This window comes from Caenorhabditis remanei, chromosome I (genome assembly GCF_010183535.1).
Source record: "Caenorhabditis remanei strain PX506 chromosome I, whole genome shotgun sequence".
NCBI lineage: Eukaryota > Metazoa > Nematoda > Chromadorea > Rhabditida > Rhabditidae > Caenorhabditis > Caenorhabditis remanei.
In genome coordinates this window covers 2,948,265-2,969,236 of record NC_071328.1, presented here as the reverse complement: position 1 = coordinate 2,969,236, position 20,972 = coordinate 2,948,265, and the positions used below count along the sequence as shown (strand labels likewise).

The 20,972-nt window shown below is 36.7% G+C and overlaps 1 protein-coding gene across 1 annotated transcript; it reads right to left on the bottom strand.

Annotated features, from left to right (window-relative positions):
- Window positions 1-923: 923 nt before the first annotated feature.
- GCK72_000396 (uncharacterized protein) lies at window positions 924-20,437 on the bottom strand (the record flags this gene model as incomplete). Its single annotated transcript, XM_053722465.1, has 18 exons — window positions 924-1,015; window positions 2,843-3,121; window positions 4,642-4,837; window positions 7,558-8,085; window positions 8,776-8,867; window positions 9,260-9,479; window positions 10,274-10,356; window positions 10,919-11,158; window positions 11,974-12,142; window positions 13,086-13,235; window positions 14,187-14,460; window positions 15,514-15,611; window positions 16,323-16,691; window positions 18,062-18,304; window positions 19,839-20,053; window positions 20,100-20,191; window positions 20,246-20,340; window positions 20,396-20,437. 18 exons carry the CDS (start codon window positions 20,435-20,437, stop codon window positions 924-926), a joined length of 3,477 nt encoding a protein of 1,158 aa, XP_053591110.1.
- Window positions 20,438-20,972: the final 535 nt, after the last annotated feature.

The window sequence follows — 20,972 nt, the reverse complement described above, 5'->3', positions numbered from 1 at the left end:
TTTTGAAAGCGACATTGTGTTCCGCCTTCCGCCTTTTGGCATTTTTTTTCCATTCCGCTTTCCGCCTTCCGCCTTCCGCCAAAAAATTTTCGCTTCCGCCTTCCGCTCTCCGCTTTCCGCCGATATTTTTTAAATTCCGCCTTCCGCCTTCCGCTTTCCGCCCAAAAAATGTTCATTCCGCTTTCCGCCTTCCGCCATTTCAAAAACCGCATTCCGCTCAACTCTGGTGTAAAAACCAACAAAATGACCAGAGGTCTTGCATCTGGATGGAACAAGGGGGCGGAGCCTATCCGACAGAACAATGGAAGACGTAGGGAACAAAGAAGGTTGCTGATAGATGTTAGACATGAAACATTTTTGTTAAACAAACATTTGAAGTTTTAACTTTCAAATTCGATCTCAGAATGCTTATAAATCGGTAAAAAAGCGGAAAACTTTCTGAAAATCATAACTTCTAATGGAAAACTTGGTTTAAAATCTGAAAAATCTATAAAAACCCCAATTTTTCGGCTAAAAATCCTTTAACCATATTTGGATCAATCTGAAAATTCTCAAAAATGCCGATTTCCGGTGGAAAATTAAATTCGAGTTCGGTTTAAAACTTGAAAAATCTGAAAAATCAATCAATAACCTAGTTTCATAGCTTTTTCACCCAATTTTGCAGGTTAAAAAACCCAAAATTTCAAATATATAGCAAATTGGCTCAAAACCAACAAAAAAATCCACCAAAACTTTTCGAATAAAACATTTTCTTTGTGCCAATAAAAAACCGTAAAATACACAAAGAATCAATGAGGAATCAAGTGAAATTGTATTGGAAGACAGTAACATCATTTGCATAGAATATGAACATTTCGGATTTGGGGGGTACTGTAGGGGTACTGTAGGGGTACTGTAGGGGTACTGTAGGGGTAGAGAGACTATTATTTTTGAGAAGATTGTCCAGTTGGTTGTGGGAAGTTGTTGGTGGTGGCAGTGGTGGCAGCGGCGGATTGAGCAGCGAGTTTGGCGCGATCTGAAAATGAAGGGCATCATTATTAGCATAGTTATCAAGGCCCGGCTTCAAAAAATGGCCCTTTTTCCAATCTTTTTTCGAAATTTTTTCAATTTTTCATCGAAAATGTGACCATTTTTGACTAGTTTTCAGAATTTCTTCAAATTCTGAATGATAGTCGAAGATTTGTCTTTTTCGCAAAAAAAATTCAAAAAATTTGCACGACACACTTCTTACAACCGCGCAGTGTGTAAGATATGACTTTATCGATACTAGCCCATTTCGAGAAATTATCGAGAAATTTCCCGGGAAAAATTTCTCGAAACTTTCTCGATATTTCTCGAAAGTATCGATACTTTCTCGAGAAATTTTGAATGATTTCTCGATACCTTCTCGATACTTTCGAGACGTCTCGATACTTTTCCCGGGAAGTTGTACTTTGTCAACAGTGTTATTTTTCTTCAGTGTGTTTTGAAACCGGACGTTTCAAAACCGGTCATTTCGCAACCGAATGTTTCGAAACCGGCCATTTCGCAACCGGGCGTTTTAGAACGGTTGAGAAACGGCCGGTTTCAAAATGCCCAGTTGCGAAATGACCGGTTTCGAAATGACCGGTTTCAAAACTTCCGGTTTCGAAATGTCCAGTTGCGAAATGGCCGGTTTCTAAACATCTAGTTTCAAAACAAACTGCAGACTGTTTGATTTATCGGGAAATTATCGAAACTCCGGGTCTCGATACCATCAATTTTCGAGAAAAGTTTCGAGAAAGTATCGATACTTTTGTGATCAAAAAAGTCTCGATACTTTCTCGAGAAACGTCTCGATAAATTTCTCGAGAAAGTATCGGGAAAGTATCGATAAAATTTATCGGAAAATTTCTCGATATTTTTTCGGGAAATTTCTCGAAGCGGTCTCGAAACCACACACTGCAACCGCGCTCTACCGAAACCGCGAGAAAATAGTCTGCGAAATTGAGAGACTCAGAGAAAAAGAGACATTTTTCAAGGGAATTTCGGTGGAGCACGGTTGTAAGAACAGTGCCGAGCTAATACTTTGAGAGGATTGTAGAGAAGAGACACCTGCAAATTCCGAGAAAAAAATTTTCCGTGAAAAATGGGAAAAAAAATTAATTCGGGAACAAAAAACTGTGCGGCGATGTTGCAAAATAGACTCCTCCCCATCAATTTTTTCCTCGGAATTCGCAGGGTCTCGTAGAGAAAGTGTTTTGCGCATTTTTCTTTCGAAAAATCAGCCAAAATGACTGAAAACCAGCAAAAAATCTTCCAAAAACACTCAAATTCTCTATTTTCACACTCTGTCGATAAGAGGCGTCGTGTAGTTCTCGTGGACAAGTTGGAGGGAGAAATTTGAAATTTGAGTGACTTTAGATCGATTTTAGAGATTTTTTAACTGAAAAATAGCAGATTTTATTGATTTTTGACCATTTTTAATCAAAAATTCAGTCGATAAGAGGCGTCGTGTAGTCAAAATATTCTCTTTCCGCTGAAATTTTGCCCTTTTTTATGAAAATAGCATAATTTTTCGATTTTTTTTTAGTCAAAAACGCCGATTTCAGCCCCCAAAAACGGTTTGAAGGCTCATCTATTCGCTCGGGGCACAGTTATTTCAACCGCGCTCCACCGAAATCTCCTTGAGAAATATCTCTTTTCCTCTGCGTCTCTCAATTTCGCACACAATTTTTTCGCGGTTTCGGTAGAGCACAGTTGTGAGAAGTTTGCCGTGATAATAAGAAGCAAGTGCGCTCTATTGAACTTTCAAGATTGAGGTGGAGCGCACTTGTATTCAAAATTAGTTTAAAATACAGAACTTTGTCTGAAATTTGCATACATTCTTTGATAGCTCGTTGTCTGTTAATCTCGACTTTGACTTTTTGAGGAAGAATTCTCCAGTATTGTGCCGAATAGCTTTCAGTGAACGCGTCATCTGACAACTTCTCATTCGGATCGTGTCCGTATGGCTCGACGAGACGATCCGTCGTTTTTTCAGAATTCTTTCTGAATCTCTCTCCGTTTTTCTGCTGCTGTTGCGACGGCGGTTTCCATTGTTTCGCCGGCTCTTCACGTCCGCCAGATGGACGTTTGCTCTGATATTGTTGATTGTTGTTTTCTGGAAAATTGTATTCTTGAGTCATTAAGTGCGCTCTAACAGTGTGCTCCACCGGTGAAGAAAGAACATAACAGCAACCGGACATTTCGAAACCGGACATTTCGAAACCGGACATTTCGAAACCGGACATTTCGCAACCGGACATTTCGAAACCCGACATTTCGCAACCGGATGACACTTCGGAACAAAATAATTCCGGTTTCGAAATGTCCGGTTGCTGTTATGTTCTTTCAAGTTGTTATGTATGTATCATCAAAAACCCCGGTGAAAACCGGGTATTCCCCGGTTTTTTCCCCGGTGAAACACCGGTGATTTTCGGTGAAAACCGGTGAATATTTTCACCGGTTTTCACTTGTTTCAAAGTCCTGGTGGAGCACACTGCGCTCTAATGCTAACAGGACTAGAGAAAATGTGTTGAAGAGCGAGCGAGCGAGCGAGAGAGAGAGAGAAAGTGCGCTCCAGTGAGCATCGCGTGGTGTCATCCTCGTGGACAAGCTGGACGGAGATTTTTGAGTTTTTGAGTGGTTTTTGGTTGATTTTGATCGTTTTTATAGATTTTTAACTCAAAAATCGCTAAAAATCACAATTTTTTGAAGTTTTTGTCAATTTTCCGGATTTTCAAAAAAAAAATCAGCTCAAATAGACTGAAAATCAGCAAAAAATCTACCGAAAACGCTCAATTTTGGCTATTTTCACACTCTGTCGATAAGAGGCGTCGTGTAGTCCTCGTGGACAAGACGGAGGGAGATTTTTAAATTTTTGAGTGGATTTTGAATGTTTTGGAGGTTTTCCCATCTGAAAATGCCGATTTTCTCGATTTTTGACCTTTTTTAATGAAAAATTCAGTCAAAATTTAAAAACTACTGTGAAAAAAATAAAGTTTGGCCAAGGATTTTCAAAAAAAATTTTCGCGCCCAAAACACTTTAGTGCATTTGTGAACTAAAGTGTTTTGGGCGCGAAAATTTTTTTTTGAAAATCCTTGGCCAAACTTTATTTTTTTCACAGTAATATTGAAAATCCCAAATTTTCCATCCGAATCGATGAAAAATTGCTTTTTCGTGATTTTTGATCGATTCGAAGGGGAAAATTGGGGTTTTCAGTATTACTTTGAACATTGGACTGAATTTTTGATTAAAAAAGGTAAAAAAAAATCGTCTATTTTTCAGATGGAAAACCTCTAAAACGCTCAAAAACCACTCAAATTTCAAAAATCTCCCTCCGTCTTGTCCACGAGAACTACACGACGCCTCTTATCGACAGAGTGTGAAAATAGCCAAAATTTAGCGTTTTTGGTAGATTTTTTGTGAGTTTTCAGTCATTTTCAGTCGATTCGGCTGATTTTTCGTGTAAAAAAAAGCGAAAATTGATAAAAACCGTAGAAATTTGTGATTCTGTTAAAAAAAACTCTAAAAACGATCAAAATCAATCAAAACCCATTCCATTTTCAAATCTCCGCCTCCATTCTTGTCCACCCGGACTACACCCCAAAATTTCTCAATAGAGCGCGAGAGTTACGTACGTCGATGACTTCTTATCTGACGTTTCATTTCCAGTGGTAATTGATGCCAAATTCCTTCTGGATAACTAGTACGCGGTTGTCCAGTTTTTTTGTATTCCTGAATATAATCATTTAGAGTCATCGAATTGTGTAGTTTGTAGTGCGGTTTCGGCGACTCGTTGATCTTCGTCGAATCATTTTCAGTGACGCCGACCATCTGAAATTCAGATGATCTGAATTGAGAGAATTAGCTATTAGCACGACACGCTTCTTACAACCGGCGCTCAACCGAAACCGCGAGAAAGCCGCGTGTGCGAAATTGAGAGACACAGAGAAAAAGAGACATTTTTCAAGGTCATTTCAGTGGAGCGCAGTTGTAAGAACTGTGATGCTCTTTTACATTTCGAAGAGAAGTCGAATTTTTTGAAAATCTCTGGTTTTAAATGGTTTTCTCAAAAAAAGAAAAAATTTCGCCGAAAATTGTGTTTTCAGAAACTTTTTTAAAAGCAAATTTTGTATAAATTAAAATATTTTCCAAAATATAAATAATTTTTGCCTAAATTTTCGAAAAAATGATTAGTTTTCATAAGAATTGCAGTCAAAACCTCGTAAAATCGTCAAATTTACCAGATTTTCAGCAGATTTTGAGTAAAAAATTAACTGTGTGCCGAGCTAATATTTACATAGTTGTCAAGGCCCGGGCAAATTGGCGCGAATGTCAAAATTTCAAAATTTTGAATTTTTCGCGAAAAAAAGTCAAATTTTCGACTATCATTCAGAATTAGAAGAAACTCTAAAAATAGTCAAAAATGGTCACATTTTCGATGAAAAATTGAAAAATTTCGAAAAAAAAAATCGGAAAAAAAGGGTCACTTTCTGAAGCCGGGCCTTGACAACTATGAATATTGACAAATAGCAAAAAAGGAGATAAAAATGGTCAGAAACCACACAAAAATATTCAAAAAATTGGGAAAATCGACAAAAAATTTTCATTAGCAAAAACACAGAACAACAATTAATTGAAATCTCATTAATATAGACACATGATTTTTGATTGAACACGAGACGTTGATCGATATCGAAGGAAGTCGTCAATACTGAAAAGCTAAAAATAATTAATAAGTCGGAAACTTCGCTCTAATGATAAGATTTCTGCTCAATTCCTCGTTTCCTCACTTTTTTAAAACAAATTTTCGTGTTTTTTTTCTTTATTTTCACTATTTATGGATCTACCCACGAAGAAAACTTGTACCATTTAATGCAATTTAATTCTATTCACGAATGCAATTTAATGCATTTTTTGCATTTTTGTGCCATAAAAATGCATTATTTTGCGTTCGTGGGTAGGCAAGTTTTCTTCGTGGGTAGATCCATTAGTATTGAAATGTCAAGATTGCCAAGTGTCTGGTTTCAAAACGTCCGCGGCCCCTAGAATTTCACCCTTTTTTCTGGAATTTAGCAGATTTTTTTTTCGCAAAAACCGTATTTTTACCTCAAAAGTACCTCCAAAACTTCTTGTCAACATTTTTTAATTTCAGACATCCGGACATTACAGACACACAGACAGATATACTCGAAAAAATCATATAATGACGAATTTTCGTCCATTTAGATTTGAAAAATAGGTTTTTCTACAGATTTTTGTCCCGAAAATTCAATTTTCTGTCCCGGCGGACATCCGGACATCCCGAACACACAGACAGACTCATTTTGACCGAAAAAGAGTTATTTTGGACCAATTCGGACGGATTTTCCAAATGTCTAGTTTCAAAACGGACCGGTTTCCAAATGTCTAGTTTCGAAACCGTCTTGGCGCTGAATTTTCTCATGGATTCTCGAAATTTTGCTAAAAAATTTGGTCAAAATCCAATAAAATGGTGAAATTTTCGGATCTTTTCGAAACTAAACGTGAATAAATCACTGTGTCAGGCTTGAAACGGAGCCATATTTATGAAATTTCAATCCAAAAAACTCAATTTTTGCTTAAAAATTTACTTTTTCTACACATTTTTGACCCGAAAATCCCGTTTTCTGTCCCGGCGGACATCCGGACACCCCGAACACACAGACAGACTCATTTTGACCGAAAAATGGGTTATTTTGGAGCAATTCGGACGGATTTTCGAAACGCCTGGTTTCGAAACGGACCGGTTTCCAAATGTCTAGTTTCGAAACCGTGCTGGAGCTGAATTTTCTTATGGATTCTCGAAATTTTGCTTAAAATTGTTCAAAATCCAATAAAATGGTGAAATTTTCGGATCTTTTCGAAACTAAACGTGAATAAATCACTGTGTCAGGTTTGAAACGGAGCCAAATTTATGAAATTTCAATCCAAAAAACTCAATTTCTGCTTAAAAATGTACTTTTTCTACAGATTTTTGACCCGAAAATTCAGTTTTCTGCTACCGGCGGACATCCGGACATCCCGGACACACAGACAAACTCATTTTGACCGAAAAATGGGTTGTTTTGGACCAATTCGGACGGATTTTCGAAATGGCTGGTTTCAAAACGGACCGGTTTCCAAATATCTAGTTTCGAAACGTCCTGGCGCTGAATTTTCTTATGGATTCTCGAAATTTTGCTAAAAATTGTTCAAAATCCAATAAATCAATCCAAAAAACTTAATTTTTGCTTAAAAAATGTACTTTTTCTACACATTTTTGACCCGAAAATTCAATTTTCTGCCCCGGTCGGACATCCGGACAGCCCGAACACACAGACCAGGGATGTGCCTATGGAGGCGCTTTGGGCGCTGAAAGAATTCAAAGTGGGCGAAAATGCGACGAGAGAGAGTGTGTAATATCGAGAGAGAGTGTATCTGCGTCTCTCCACTTCGCACACTCTTTCTCGTCGCATTTTCAAATTTCGGCTGAAAATGCGAGGCGCTCAACGCCACCCGGGCACATACCTGACACAGACAGACCCGCGTCATACCTTATTCGAGTAACCCTTTTCCGCACGTTGTCTCATAATCTCCACCTGAATTTTCTGTTCAAGAATATCCCATTGTTCTTGTGTGTAGAATGAAATGAAACTGGTCGGTGGGAGGGTGTTCAGTGACTTCAATTCTTCACTTTTCTCTTTTTCTGCCTCCTTGACGTCTTCTGATTTCGTCGTGACGTCTTCTGAATCCACCGACTCCTCAGAAATCTTCTCTTCAACTTTCGGCTCTTCTGGCGCGCCTTCTGACGCGCTTTCTGGTGCCAAAGTTTCAGATTTCGTCTCCACAAGCTCCGCCTCTTTATCAGAACTTGGCTCCGCCCCCTTTTCCACAGGCTCCGCCTCCTTCTTCGCCTTTTCTTCCGCCTCTTTCTCCACGTTTTCAACATCACTTTTCGCCACTTCCACTGTCGTTTCTTCAGTTTTCGACTCTTTTTCCTTCTCCTCTTTTGCCTTTTTCTCCGCTTTATTCGCGTGAGACGTCAGAAATTGAATCTTGTTTTTGAAGACGGTGACGAGCTTCTGAAATTGAAAAGTTCTGAAAATGTGATGGCAAAAATCGATTCAAAAACTCAAAAAAATACTTTTTCAGCTGAATTTTCAGTCTTTTTTGCAGAAAATCCCTAAAAATCACACATTTTTACACGGTTTTTGTCAATTTTCCGCATTTTTATTCGAAAAATCAGCCAAATTGACTGAAAATGACTGAAAAACAGCAAAAAATCGCCCAAAAACGCTCAAATTTTATTTTTTCACACTCTGTCGATAAGAGGCGTCGTGTAGTCCTCGTGGACAAGTTGGAGGGAGAAATTTGAAATTTGAGTGGGTTTTGATCGATTTTAGAGGTTTTTCATCTGAAAAATCGCTAAAAATCACGAATTTTAACGGTTTTTGTCAATTTTCCGCATTTTTCTTTCGAATGCATGTTGCTTCCTAGAGTGTGGTCGATGGCCTAGAAACCCAACTGGAAAGTTCGGCCACAGACCAATTTAGAATGTTTCGAGATGGTTCTTTAAGAAGAAGAATTCATAAAAGTTTGTGAAATCTTTCAGCGTTTATTCCCTCTAAATCTCAAATGAAAAAGCTGAAAAACGCAATGATATTTCAAAATTTCCAATTCAAAAATGGTTTTAAAAATCCACAGCTCCAAGACGATTTCCAGGCCAAAAACAGTCATTTTCTGTCAATTCTGACATCATTTTCAGCACAAACCCTTTTCCAGCCTTCATCCAGATCCATTTCCGATACATAATCTCTCATAGCCGCGTACAATTCTGCTCGTGAAACTTCAGCCGGGACGTATTCTGCAAAAAAATTGGAAATTTTGCAAATGCGCTCCATCGAAACTCCAGGATTTCGATAGAGCGCGCTAAACAATTGATTATTTCTTCTTACGAAAAGTTGCCGTGTTTGGAACTAATTTTGAATGCAAGTACGCTCCATCTCTCTGGTTCTCCCCCAGAAAGTCCAATAGAGCGCACTAGCTTCTTAGCGGACCTTTATTAGCACGACACGCTTCTTACAACAGCGCTCTACCGAAACCGATGAAGCAAAATTGAGAGACGCAGAGAGAAAGAGACATTTTTCAAGGGCATTTCGGTGGAGCGCAGTTGTAACAACTGTGCCGATCTAATAGCTTAAAATCTAGCAATTTCGCTCTACTCTCTATATTTCGATAGAGCGCATTTGCTCTCACCTGCAATAAGATCCTCCATAACCTTCAAATCCGTACAATTCGGCCACGACGTCGGAACTTTTACCAAAACGACAAATTTCTTCAGATCAATTCCCCCTTTTTCCGCCCAAACACCTGCGGATGGCAGTGGAAAATCAGTGGGAAGTCGCTGGGAGGAGAATTTGAGAACATTGAATCGATAGGAGAGATAGAAGACGCAGAACCACGGGTGGCTGCAGTTCTGCAAAAATTTTTTGCGAAAAAAATGGTTTTTTTTGCAGGAAAAAATGACTTTTGGCTATCCGGATTTTAGCATCAAATTGATGTTGCATCAATTTTGACTGAAATCGCGAAATCCAGCGAAAATTGAGTTTCTTATGACTTTTTCCTCCGGAATTTTCAAAATTTTTGATTCACGGCATACTGATTTTCAATTCGTCTGTATTAGCAGCCCACGCCTTCTTACAACTGCGCCCCACCGTAAACGAGAGAGTACCGGAGAGAGAGACGCAGAGTTTTTTCTTTTTTTTCCCGCGCCGACACAAATTTTCACAGTTTTTGACCCATTTTCGCTATTTTTGATTATAATTTACAAAAAAATACTATGAAAAACTGCGAAAATAGGTCAAAAACTGTGAAAATCTGTGTTGGCGCGAGGAAAAAAGAAAAAACTCTGCGTCTCTCGTCGATACTCTCTCGTTTGCGGTGGGGCGCGGTTGTAATAAAAATGCTCGGCAAAACTTCTATTAGCTCGGGGCACAGTTCTTCCAACTGCGCTCCACTGAAATGCCGTTGAAAAATGTCTCTTTTTCTCTGCGTCTCTCAATTTCGCTTCATCGGTTTCGGTAGAGCGCGGTTGTAAGACGCGTGTCGTGCAGAGTTGTACGGAATGCCATTTTACATTTTCCGGAATACGGAATCCGGAACCGGAATCAAATTTTTGAAATCCGGAACCGGAATGTCAAAAAAAAACCCGGAATTCCGGAATCCGGATTCCGGACAACTCTGGTGTCGTGCTATTAACCGTCTCCTCACCGCCCAATCCTCCATTATTTTCTTCTCGTCGATTTTCATAAGTCCCTTCTCGTTGTACTTATCCAGTATTTCGAATACAGTGTCTGCAAAATTGGTGGTTTGGTTCAAAAATTTCCATTTTGAAAATTTGACTGAATTTTTAATTGAAAAGGTCAAAAATCAAAAAAAAATCGGCTATTTTTCAGATGAAAAACCTCTAAAATCGATCAAAAGTCATTCAAATTTCAAAAATCACCCTCCAACTTGTCCACTCGGACTACACGCCGCCTCTTTCCGACAGAGTGTGAAAATAGAGAATTTGTGTGTTTTTGGTAGATTTTTTGCTGGTTTTCAGTCATTTTCAGTCATTTTGGCTGATTTTTCAAAAGAAAAAGTGGAAAATTGACAAAAATCGTAAAAATTCGCGAATTTTAGCGATTTTTCAGTTAAAAAACCTCTAAAATCGATCAAAAACCACTCCAACTTCAAATTTCTCCCTCTAACTTGTCCACGAGGACTACACGACTGCTCTTCTCAATAAAGCGCATTTGCCAAACTCACATCAAACAACACTTCTCGGCTTTAATTTCGTAGCAATTTTTGATTTTTGGAGAATTTAAACGGGAAAAAGTTGCGAAAAATGTCGAAAATGTTTGGTTCACTCACCCACGAATTCATATTTCTTCACCGACGTCTTCGGATCGGGATACGAATACTTTCTGAGTGCCAACACAATCAAATCCTCAAAAAATTCGTCTGAAAATCGGAATTTGGTGAACGAGAGAGGAGTGAGCAGTTTCAGTGTCTCAACAGCCATCATTTGATTCGATCCCGAATCGATACATTTCATCGCCATTCGCATCACTTTTTCAGCACTTGTGATAGATGTTTCTCGTTCCGAATTGTCTGGAAATTTCCTGATTTTTGAGTAATTTCAGAGATTCTGCTCGAAATGTGCAAAAACTACTGAAATTCTTGGTAATTTAGTGACTTTTTTGCGAAAATTTGACTTTTTCAGCATAATTAAGACCCGAGTACTTGGGGCACAAACTCAAAATTCAAATTTTAAAGAATCTTATTTGCGAAAAAGTCGAAATTTGCGGATTTTCCGTCATTTTGGCTGATTTTTCGAGTTGAAAAACCTCTAAAAAACCATCAAAATCAAACAAAATCCACTCTAATGTTCAAAAATCACCCTCCAACTTGTCCACGAGGACTACACGACGCCTCTTATCGACAGTGTGTGAAAATAGCCAAAATTGAGCCTTTTCGGTAGATTTTTTGTGGGTTTTCAGTCATTTTCAGTCAATTCGGCTGATTTTTGGAATAAAAATGCGAAAAATCGGCAAAAACCGGTGAAAAAATGTGATTTTTGAGGTTTTCCGGTCAAAAAACCTCTAAAATCAACCAAAATTCACTCCAATGTTCAAATTTATTCCTCCAACTTGTCCACGAGGACTACACGACGCCTTTTGTCGAGAGAGTGTGAAAATAGAAAAATTGAGTGTTTCTGGTAGATTTTTTGCTATTTTTCAGTCATTTTCAGTCAATTTGGCTGATTTCTCAGAAGAAAAATGGGGAAAATTTGTGATTTGTAACGATTTTTCAGTGAATTTTCAGTGGTGGCCTAGGAAGTCAAAACTGAAAAGATCGACCAGCACTGATTCTACAATAAAATCCACATTTTTTTGCACATTTCGAGTCGAAAACCAGTCACCAACATTTCAAAAAGTTGAAAATTCTGGAAATTCCATCCTTGACTCCATTCTTGATGATATTCTTGATTTGGAAGTACATACTATCCTCATTTTTGTCTGCGAGCTCTCCCTTATAGTAATCCGGACCGATTTCCAGCAGCTTTTTGAGATATTCTGGGAGTGTTAGGAGCACCTGGAACAGGGGAAAATGTGTTCAATTGCGCTCTACTGAGAAGAGCAGTCGTGTAGTCCTCGTGGACAAGCGGGAGAGAGAAATTTGAAATTGGAGTGAATTTCGGTAGATTTTTATCGTTTTTAGAAGTTTTTAAAGCTGGAAAATAGCTAAAAATCACATTTTTGTCATTGTTCCGCATTTTTAACACGCAAAATTAGCCAAATTGACTGAAAATGACTGAAAACCAGCAAAAATCTACCAAAAACACTCAAATTCTCTTTTTTCACACTCTGTCGATAAGAGACGTCGTGTAGTCCTCGTGGACAAGTTGGAGGAAGATTTTTGAATTTTTGAGTGACTTTTGATCGATTTTAGAGTTTTTTTAAACTGAAAAATAGCCGATTTTATTGATTTTTGTCCTTTTTAATCAAAAATTCAGTCAAATTTTCGAAATAATATTGAAAACCCCAATTTTCCCCTTCGAATCGATCAAAAATCACGAAAAAGCAATTTGTGATCGATTCGGAATAAAAAATTGGGGTTTTCAATATTAATTTTAAAAATTTGACTGAAATTTAGATTTAAAAAAGGTCAAAAATCCAAAAAATCTACTATTTTTCAGTTAAAAAACCTCTAAAATCGGTCAAAAGTCACTCACATTATATAAATCTTCCTCCGACTTGTCCACGAGGACTACACGGCGCCTCTTTTCGACAGAGTGCAAAAATAGAGAATTTGAGCGTTTTTGGTAGATTTTTAGCGGGTTTTTAGTAATTTTCAGTCAATTTTGCTGATTTTTTGAATAAACAATTCGGGAAAATGGCAAAAAATGTTATTTTTTTTTGAGATTTTTCAGTGAAAAAACTTCAAAAACCACTCAAAAATTCAAATTTCTCCCTCCAACTTGTCCACTCGGACTACACGACTGCTCTTCTCAATAGAGCGCATTTGCCAAACTCACATCAAACAGAATCTGTTGATCCTTCTCCAAAATCTCACTTTTCAATTTCGTCGAAATAATTTTGAAAATTATCATATTAATTTCAGAAGCTGAGAACACCAAATAGAGCGTCTTGAGGGCGGCGATGAGACGTTTCGCGTTGAAAATGAACTGAAAAATCGAATTTTTGATGATATTTAGATTAAAAACCGTATTTTCCCACTAAAAAATCAAATTTTTAAACTATACATTACAACTGTGCTCCACCGCAAACGAGAGAGAGAGAGAGAGAGAGAGAGAGAGACGCAGAGTTTTTTGACACAGTTTTTGATCAATTTTCGCTGTTTTTCATGATAATTTGCAAAAAATAGCGAAAATAGGTCGAAAACTGTGAAAATCTGAGTCGGCATGAGAAAAACCTCTGCGTCTCTTTCGCCAATACTCTCTCGTTTGCGGTGGGGTGCAGTTGTAACAGGGGTGAGCTACTAATAACGGAATTCTGAGTAGAAAGTTGTGAAAACTGTGAAAATGTGCATTTTTATATGACAAAAACACGTTTTCATGAGAGATTTTCAGTCAAAATTGACGATTTTCGACCTAAAATCAGCATCTGGCCACTTCAAGTCGGATTATTCCTCACACTTTTTGATTTTGAGCCATAAAAACCTGACTAGACTGAAAATCGCGGTTTCCGTTATATTTTCAATGCTTTTGAGATGAAATCTGTCGATATTCAGCCAAAAAAAAACTGTAATCTAGCGTTTTTACGAGTAAGATTTTGAATAGAAGACTTGCATTGCATTGCAAGTGCGCTCCATCTCACACTTTTTTAATCCAAAAAAATTCGATAGACCGCATTTGCTCTCTGTCTCAACACAACGTGTCAAAACCCTTGAAAAACTCTTCAAATAGCGAATTTTCAAGCTCAAAATTGGTCAATGGTGGCCGAATTTTTTGTTTTTGTTTTTCTAGGCCACCAACATTATTCTCTTCATTTCCAGTGGAAAAAACACATAATTTCAGGCTCAAAAACGTGATTTTGATGGAAAAATTCAATTTTTTATTTCAAAATAGCTCTTTTCCTCTGAAAAATTGCATTTTATTCAAGTTTTCTATGCTTACATCATCTCCAATATTATTCTCTGCCAGTGTCGTACAGAATACTTTCAAATATTGCCCTCTTTTCGGTTGATTTCCTCCGTTAACTTCGAAATTAATCGGATTAAAACTGAACATTTTCTCGATTGGAATCTTCGGATGTCCCTCGAATTCTTTCATTATTTTCTCTGATTCTTCGTCATCAATCAGTTCGAATATACGAGTAATCGTCTGAATTCCTGATAGTTTCACACGGATGTCAATCACTTTTGACATCTTTTCGAGTTGACCGAAAATTCTGGAACAGGCGGATTAGAGATGGTTTGAAAAAAGTTGATTAAAAATGGTTAAAAATCAAGAAAATCTGCTATTTTTCAGTAAAAAACTTCTAAAATCGATCAAAAGTCATTCAAATTTCAATTTTGATCGATTTTGCAGGTTTTTTAACTGAAAAAATCGCTGAAAATCAAAAAAAATTGCTTTTTTTTTTCAAAAAATTGGCAAAATTAACTGAAAATGATTGAAAACCAGCAAAAATCTTCCAAAAACACTCAAATTTTCTATTTTCACACTCTGTCGATAAGAGGCGTCGTGTAGTCCTCGTGGACAAGTTGGAGGGAGAAATTTGAAATTTGAGTGACTTTTGATCGATTTTAGAGGTTTTTCATCTGAAAAATAGTCTATGTTCTGAATTTTTGCTTTTTTAATCTAAAATTCAGTCAAAATTTTAAAAATAATATTGAAAACCCCAATTTTTTCTTCCGAATCGACAAAAATTGCTTTTCAATCGATTCGGAAGGAAAATTTGGGATTTTCAATATTATTTCGAAATTTTGACTGAATTTTTGATTAAAAATGGTCAAAAATTAAGAAAATCTGCTATTTTTCAGTTAAAAACCTCTAAAATCGATCAGAAGTCACTCAAATTTCAAATTTCTCCCTCCGACTTGTCCACGAGGACTACACGACGCCTCTTTTCGACAGAGTGTAAAAATAGCCAAAATTGAGCGTTTTTGGGCAATTTTTTGTGGGTTTCACGTTGAGTCCCAGGCTACCTATGCAAACGCGCTCTGAAAAAGACATGGTCCGCAATACGTGGCGGTGAACATTAGAATCTATTTGCCTACAGAAAATTTTAGGATACGTGAAAATATTTCATTTTCCACGTAGTTTCTCGTTAGAGCGTGTTCGCATAGATAGCCTGGGACTCAACGTGGGGTTTTCAATCATTTTCAGTTAATTCGGCTGATTTTTCGAAAGAAAAATGCGGAAAATTGAGAAAAATCTTAAAAATTTGTGAATTTCAGAGGTTTTTCCGTTTTGCGACGCATTTTCAGACCCCTTCACTAACAATTTGAGATGATTAACAGTGGTGAAAACTTCGGGAGCATACAACGCTGTCGGCGGGAACTCTCCGAATCCATCCTCCTTGAAACTGTGCTCCAGCATCTGTAGTAACCAATTTAGTTCTTCGAAAAACTATTTTTTCCACAAATTTTGACCCAAAAAACCGAAGCAATTTTTGATCGGTTTTAGGCTATTTTTCAGCATTTTCAAGCTGTTTTTCACTAATTTTCATCAAAATTTGGATATTTTCTACCAATTCTCGGTTGTTTTAGCAGATTTTGTGCCAAGTCTAGGCCAATATGGGTCGATTTTCACATTTTGGGTAAATTCACACGAATTTCTGTTATTTCAAGCCGAATTTCAGCAGTTATTCTGCCGATTTTCAGACTATTCAACTGATTTTCAGCCAAACATTTCGAAAATTCGAAAAAAATGAAAATTTGGCCATAGCTTCCGCCTACGCGTGACTAAACGCGCTCTACTGATAATCCACTGAAAATTTGCGGTGTTTCTATCAGAAATACCGCAATTTTCACTAAATTACGAATAGAACGCATTTGTCACATTTTCAGATTCGATATCTAAGCCGATTTCAGCGAAAACTGTTTTTTACTGGAAAAAAAAGAAGAAAAATTGATGATTTTTCATATTTTGATTTCACAAAAAGTCCCTTCTCTCGATCTTAATCAGAAAAACTCATTTTTTTCGTTGAGGGAGATTTAGCTCATTTCAATAAGCAACTTCTGACGGCTGGCCGACATTTTAGTGTCGATTTACGCGCGTAAATCGACACAAAAAGTTCCCAAATCTGACCTTATCCACCTCCTCCTCAGTAATCTTAAATCCGAGATCTCTCCGTCCATGAATCGTTGCCATACAATCAGAAATACTATACGAAGACAACTTTTTCGAGTTAAATGCCTCCAATGCCGGCACAATTTCATTAAAAATATCATCGTATTCCGACCAGAAACGAGTCGTTCCCTCCACCGCCGAATCTCTCATTATCGCTGATTTCGCCTCGTCCATTATCGATTTTATCGTTTTCAATTCGGCAATCGGATGCATTTTCTCCTCCCAAATGGCTGAAACTGAATGGGCATTCTGTTTTCCACTTTTGTATTCGTAACCACGTTCCGCGCATGCTAGACGAAGACAGAACTTGATTTTCGTGAGAACTTCCTGCAAAAAATGACATTTTTTCGCTGACTTGCAAAATTTCGGCGCGGAGTCCAAAAATGTGCACAATTTTTTCACAAAATTATCGAAAATTTTATAAAAAATAGTCAAAACTCCTATTAGGCAAGCATTTTTATTACAACTGCGCTCTATAGCAAACGAGAGAGTATCGGCGAGAGAGAGACGCAGAGTTTTCACAGTTTTTGACCTATTTTCGCTATTTTTTTGCAAATTATCATGAAAAACAGCGAAAATTGATCAAAGACTGTGAAAATCAGTGTCAAAAAACTCTGCGTCTCTCTCTCTCTCTCTCGTTTGCGGTGGAGCGCAGTTGTAATATATAATTTGAAATTTGATTTTTCAGTTGGAAAATACGGTTTTTAATCTAAATATCATCAAAAAATCGATTTTTCAGTTCATTTTCAACGCGAAACGTCTCATCGCCGCCCTCAAGACGCTCTATTTGGTGTTCTCCGCTTCAGAAATTAATATGATAATTTTCAAAATTATTTCGACGAAATTGAAAAGTGAGATTTTGGAGAAGGATCAACAAATTCTGTTTGATGTGAGTTTGGCAAATGCGCTCTATTGAGAAAAGTAGGCGTGTAGTCCTCGTGGACAAGTTGGAGGGAGAAATTTGAAATTGGAGTGATTTTTGATTAAATTATTGAAAATCCGGAAAAAATCTACCAAAAACGCTCAAATTTTCTATTTTCACACTCTGTCGAAAAGAGGCGTCGTGTAGTCCTCGTGGACAAGTCGGAGGAAGATTTTTAAAATTTTAAGTGAGGTTTGACCGTTTTAGAGGTTTTTCTCTTGAAAAATAGTCGATTTTTTGGATTTTTGACCTTTTTTAATCTAAAATTCAGTCAAAATCTTAAAAATAATATTGAAAACTCCAATTTTTTCTTCCGAATCGACAAAAAATGCTTTTTTCGCGATTTTCAATCGATTCGGAAGGAAAATTTGGGATTTTCAATATTATTTCGAAAATTTGACTGAATTTTTGATGAAAAAGGACAAAAATCAAGAAAATCTGCTATTTTTCAGTTAAAAATCCTCTAAAATCGATCAAAAGTCACTCAAATTTCAAATTTCTCCCTCCGTCTTGTCCACGAGGACTACACGACGCCTCTTATAGACGGAGTGTAAAAATAGCCAAAATTGAGCGTTTTCGGGCGATTTTTGAGAGTTTTCAATCATTTTTCAGTCATTTTGGTTGATTTTTCGATCAAAAAATGCGAAAAATTGACAAAAATTTTGATTTTCAGCGATTTTTAGCTTTAAAAACCTCTAAAATCGGTCAAAATTCAAAATGAGGAGTAAAAAATGCTCAAAATCAATCGAAAACCAGTCCTTTTCAATCGCCTTACAGCGAAAAACAGTCGAATTTCATCGAAAGTGGTCTTGAATTGCTCATCAAATGGCCATGGATTGGGAACTCCTAACTTCTTCATTCCCTCAATCAACTTCTTGATTCCATCCGTATCGAATGTCTCACATGGACCAATTCCAGCTGCGTATCTGAATTCTGGATCAATGAGACGAAGGACGGCAGCGAATTTCCGATGATATCGTTTGACGAAGATCGCCTGTTGCACATTGTACTCGTCGTCCTGAGAAAGAATTATTGAAAATATTGAATTTATATTCAAAAATCCTGTTTTCCAAGCGAAAAATCTTAAAAATTGAGATTTTTTACCCTTTTTCGATCCTGGGTTACTGTATTTAGATCCAGGATCACAGTAACTCAGGATCCCTCAGGATTCAGTTACAGTAATCCAGGATTAATCTAGGATCTGATATTACAGTAATCCAGATCCTGGATTCAGCTTCTAAAACTCCAAAAAAATTGGCAATTTTTTTAGTCGAAATCTAGATTTTTACCCAAAATTCTTGTCCGAACAGTTAAAATTATAGCAAAAATCGTCTCTTTTTTATCAAAAAACTCGAAAATCCACTCAAAACTCAATAAGAGTGTCATTTCTCTAGTTTTATCTGAAAAATTGTGTAAAAAATCAGATTTTTGCCTTTTTTTTTAGCGTAGAACTACTAAATTCCATAAAACTTGTCACAAAATGGTAAAACTCGAAAAAAGTCAAAACTTGCAAAGTTTCGCCAAAAAATCTGAAGAAATGCATCAAATTTCAGTTTAAAAACTTGAAAAATACGAAAATATCACTAAAAAAAATGAAAAAAATGTGAAAATTCCAGTGTTTTTTGTTCAAAAACTCAGTTTTTCGGCATTTTTGATAGAATTTTTTGATTTTGAACGTTTGAGTGACCTGGAGGGTTATAATTTGCACTGTTCGAATACAATTCGAAGTAAAACCAAGAAAATGACATGAATCCTGCTTAAAAGCCAAAAAACTAATAAATCGCTAATTCAACATTTTTACAACATTTTGTATGGAAAGTTGTGAAAATTTTGAGAAAATTAGCGCATTTATTAGTTTTTTGGCTTTTTTAGCCGGATTCACGCCATTTTCTTGGTTTTTACCTCGCGTCGTGTTCGAACAATGCTGATTTTGAGACTCCAGCTCACTCAAACGTTCAATATCAAAAAATTCTATCAAAAATTCCGAAAAACTGAGTTTTTGAACAAAAAAATACCGGAATTTTCACATATTTTTCATGTTTTAGTGAAATTTTCGTATTTTTCAAGTTTTTAAACTGAAAATTGATCCATTTCTTGAGATTTTTAATTGAATCTTTGCAAATTTAGATTTTTTCTATTTTTACCATTTTGTGACAAGTTTTATGAAATTTCGTAGTTTTATGTATAAAAAAAGGCAAAAATCAGATTTTTACACACTTTTTCAAATAAAAGGAGCATTTTGGCTTTAAAAATCGACAGAATTCGATGAATTCTGTATTTTTTTCGAATTTTAAACGGATTTTTGCGTTTTTTGATACAAATTTTAACTGTTCGTACAAGAATTTTACTTAAAAGTCTAGAAAAATTGTCGATTTTTTCGGAATTTTAGAAGCTTATAGTCAAAAATCGCAGTTTTTAACCAAATTTTTGAAGAATTTCCTTTTTTTTCTGAAAAATTGCCGATTTTTTCGCAATTTTCACCCAATTTTTGAGATTTTTCGCGAATTTTTTGTGTTTTTGCTTTTTTAACACAAATTTCCTCTCAAACGAACATTCTTCTCCCAATCATAGATCTCAAAGTACTTCTCCGGATCTTTTTCTTTCGGTTTCACAGGTTCCGACCGCCTGTTTTTCTGTTCCTCATCCACAGTTTTTTCCTCCTTTTTCCCCCGTCCATCAACTTGATCCTCTGATATCTCCTTCTTCTTCCCATTTTCCTCGTTTTTTCTCTCTTTTCCCTCTTTTTTCTCCAAAATATCAGCTGATTCTGGGTCTTTCCCCTTGTTTTCTGGTTTTTTCCGGCTCTTTGGCACCTGATTCCACGGGTTTCGGTGTTTTTTCTGGGGTCATGGGACCCTTAACGACTTTTGGTGGCACATTCTCACAGGATTTCTCGTCGGAAATTCTGAAAAAAAAATGAAAAATTGGATTTTTGGAGTTTTTGAATGAAAAATCCAACTTTTCCGGAGATTTAGGAGCTCTTCCCGTCGGTTTTCCATCGCCTCGATTGCCCCCTTTTGAGGGCGACCCAGATTTTCTTGGTCCTCCGCCGTTCTGAAAAAAAAATGAAAAAATTGGTTTTTCTCAGATTTTTCTGTCCAAAACTCACCTTTTTCTTATTTCCACCCTTTTTTTGCGTTCCTCGCCTCATTTTTTCAGCGAAAAATTACAGATTTTTTCAGAAAATTGCGTTTAAAACGGATTAAAACTGAGCAATTTGTTTCGAAAAAATGGAATTCTTGTCACAGGTATACTGTATTAAAGGCGCATGCTTGGTGTGTGGGAGATTGGTCTCGTGTGGAATTTCAAGATTGTGGGTTTGAAAAAGTTGTTTTTAATGTAGAAAAGTAGGTTTTTAGTGATTTTTCTTCATATTTTAATGTTTTGGTTATCAAAAATTCTAGAAAACCTACTATTGATGATTTTTCCGTACCAGATAGCTATTTTGAAGTGCATTGATGAATTTTTGTTGTTTTAAAAGATTAAAAGATTTTTATATTTTTCCTATTTTTTCCTATTTTTTCTAATTTTTTGTTTTCCATTTCTTCCCTCTCTCTTCTTTCTCTTCTTTTCGCTTTTTTTTGTGACATCTGACTTCTGAAGAGCGAGACACAGAGCAAAGTGAAGAGACGCAGACACCAGTTGTCCGTAGAGCGCACTTGCATTCCTCACTTTCCAGCCGAAAA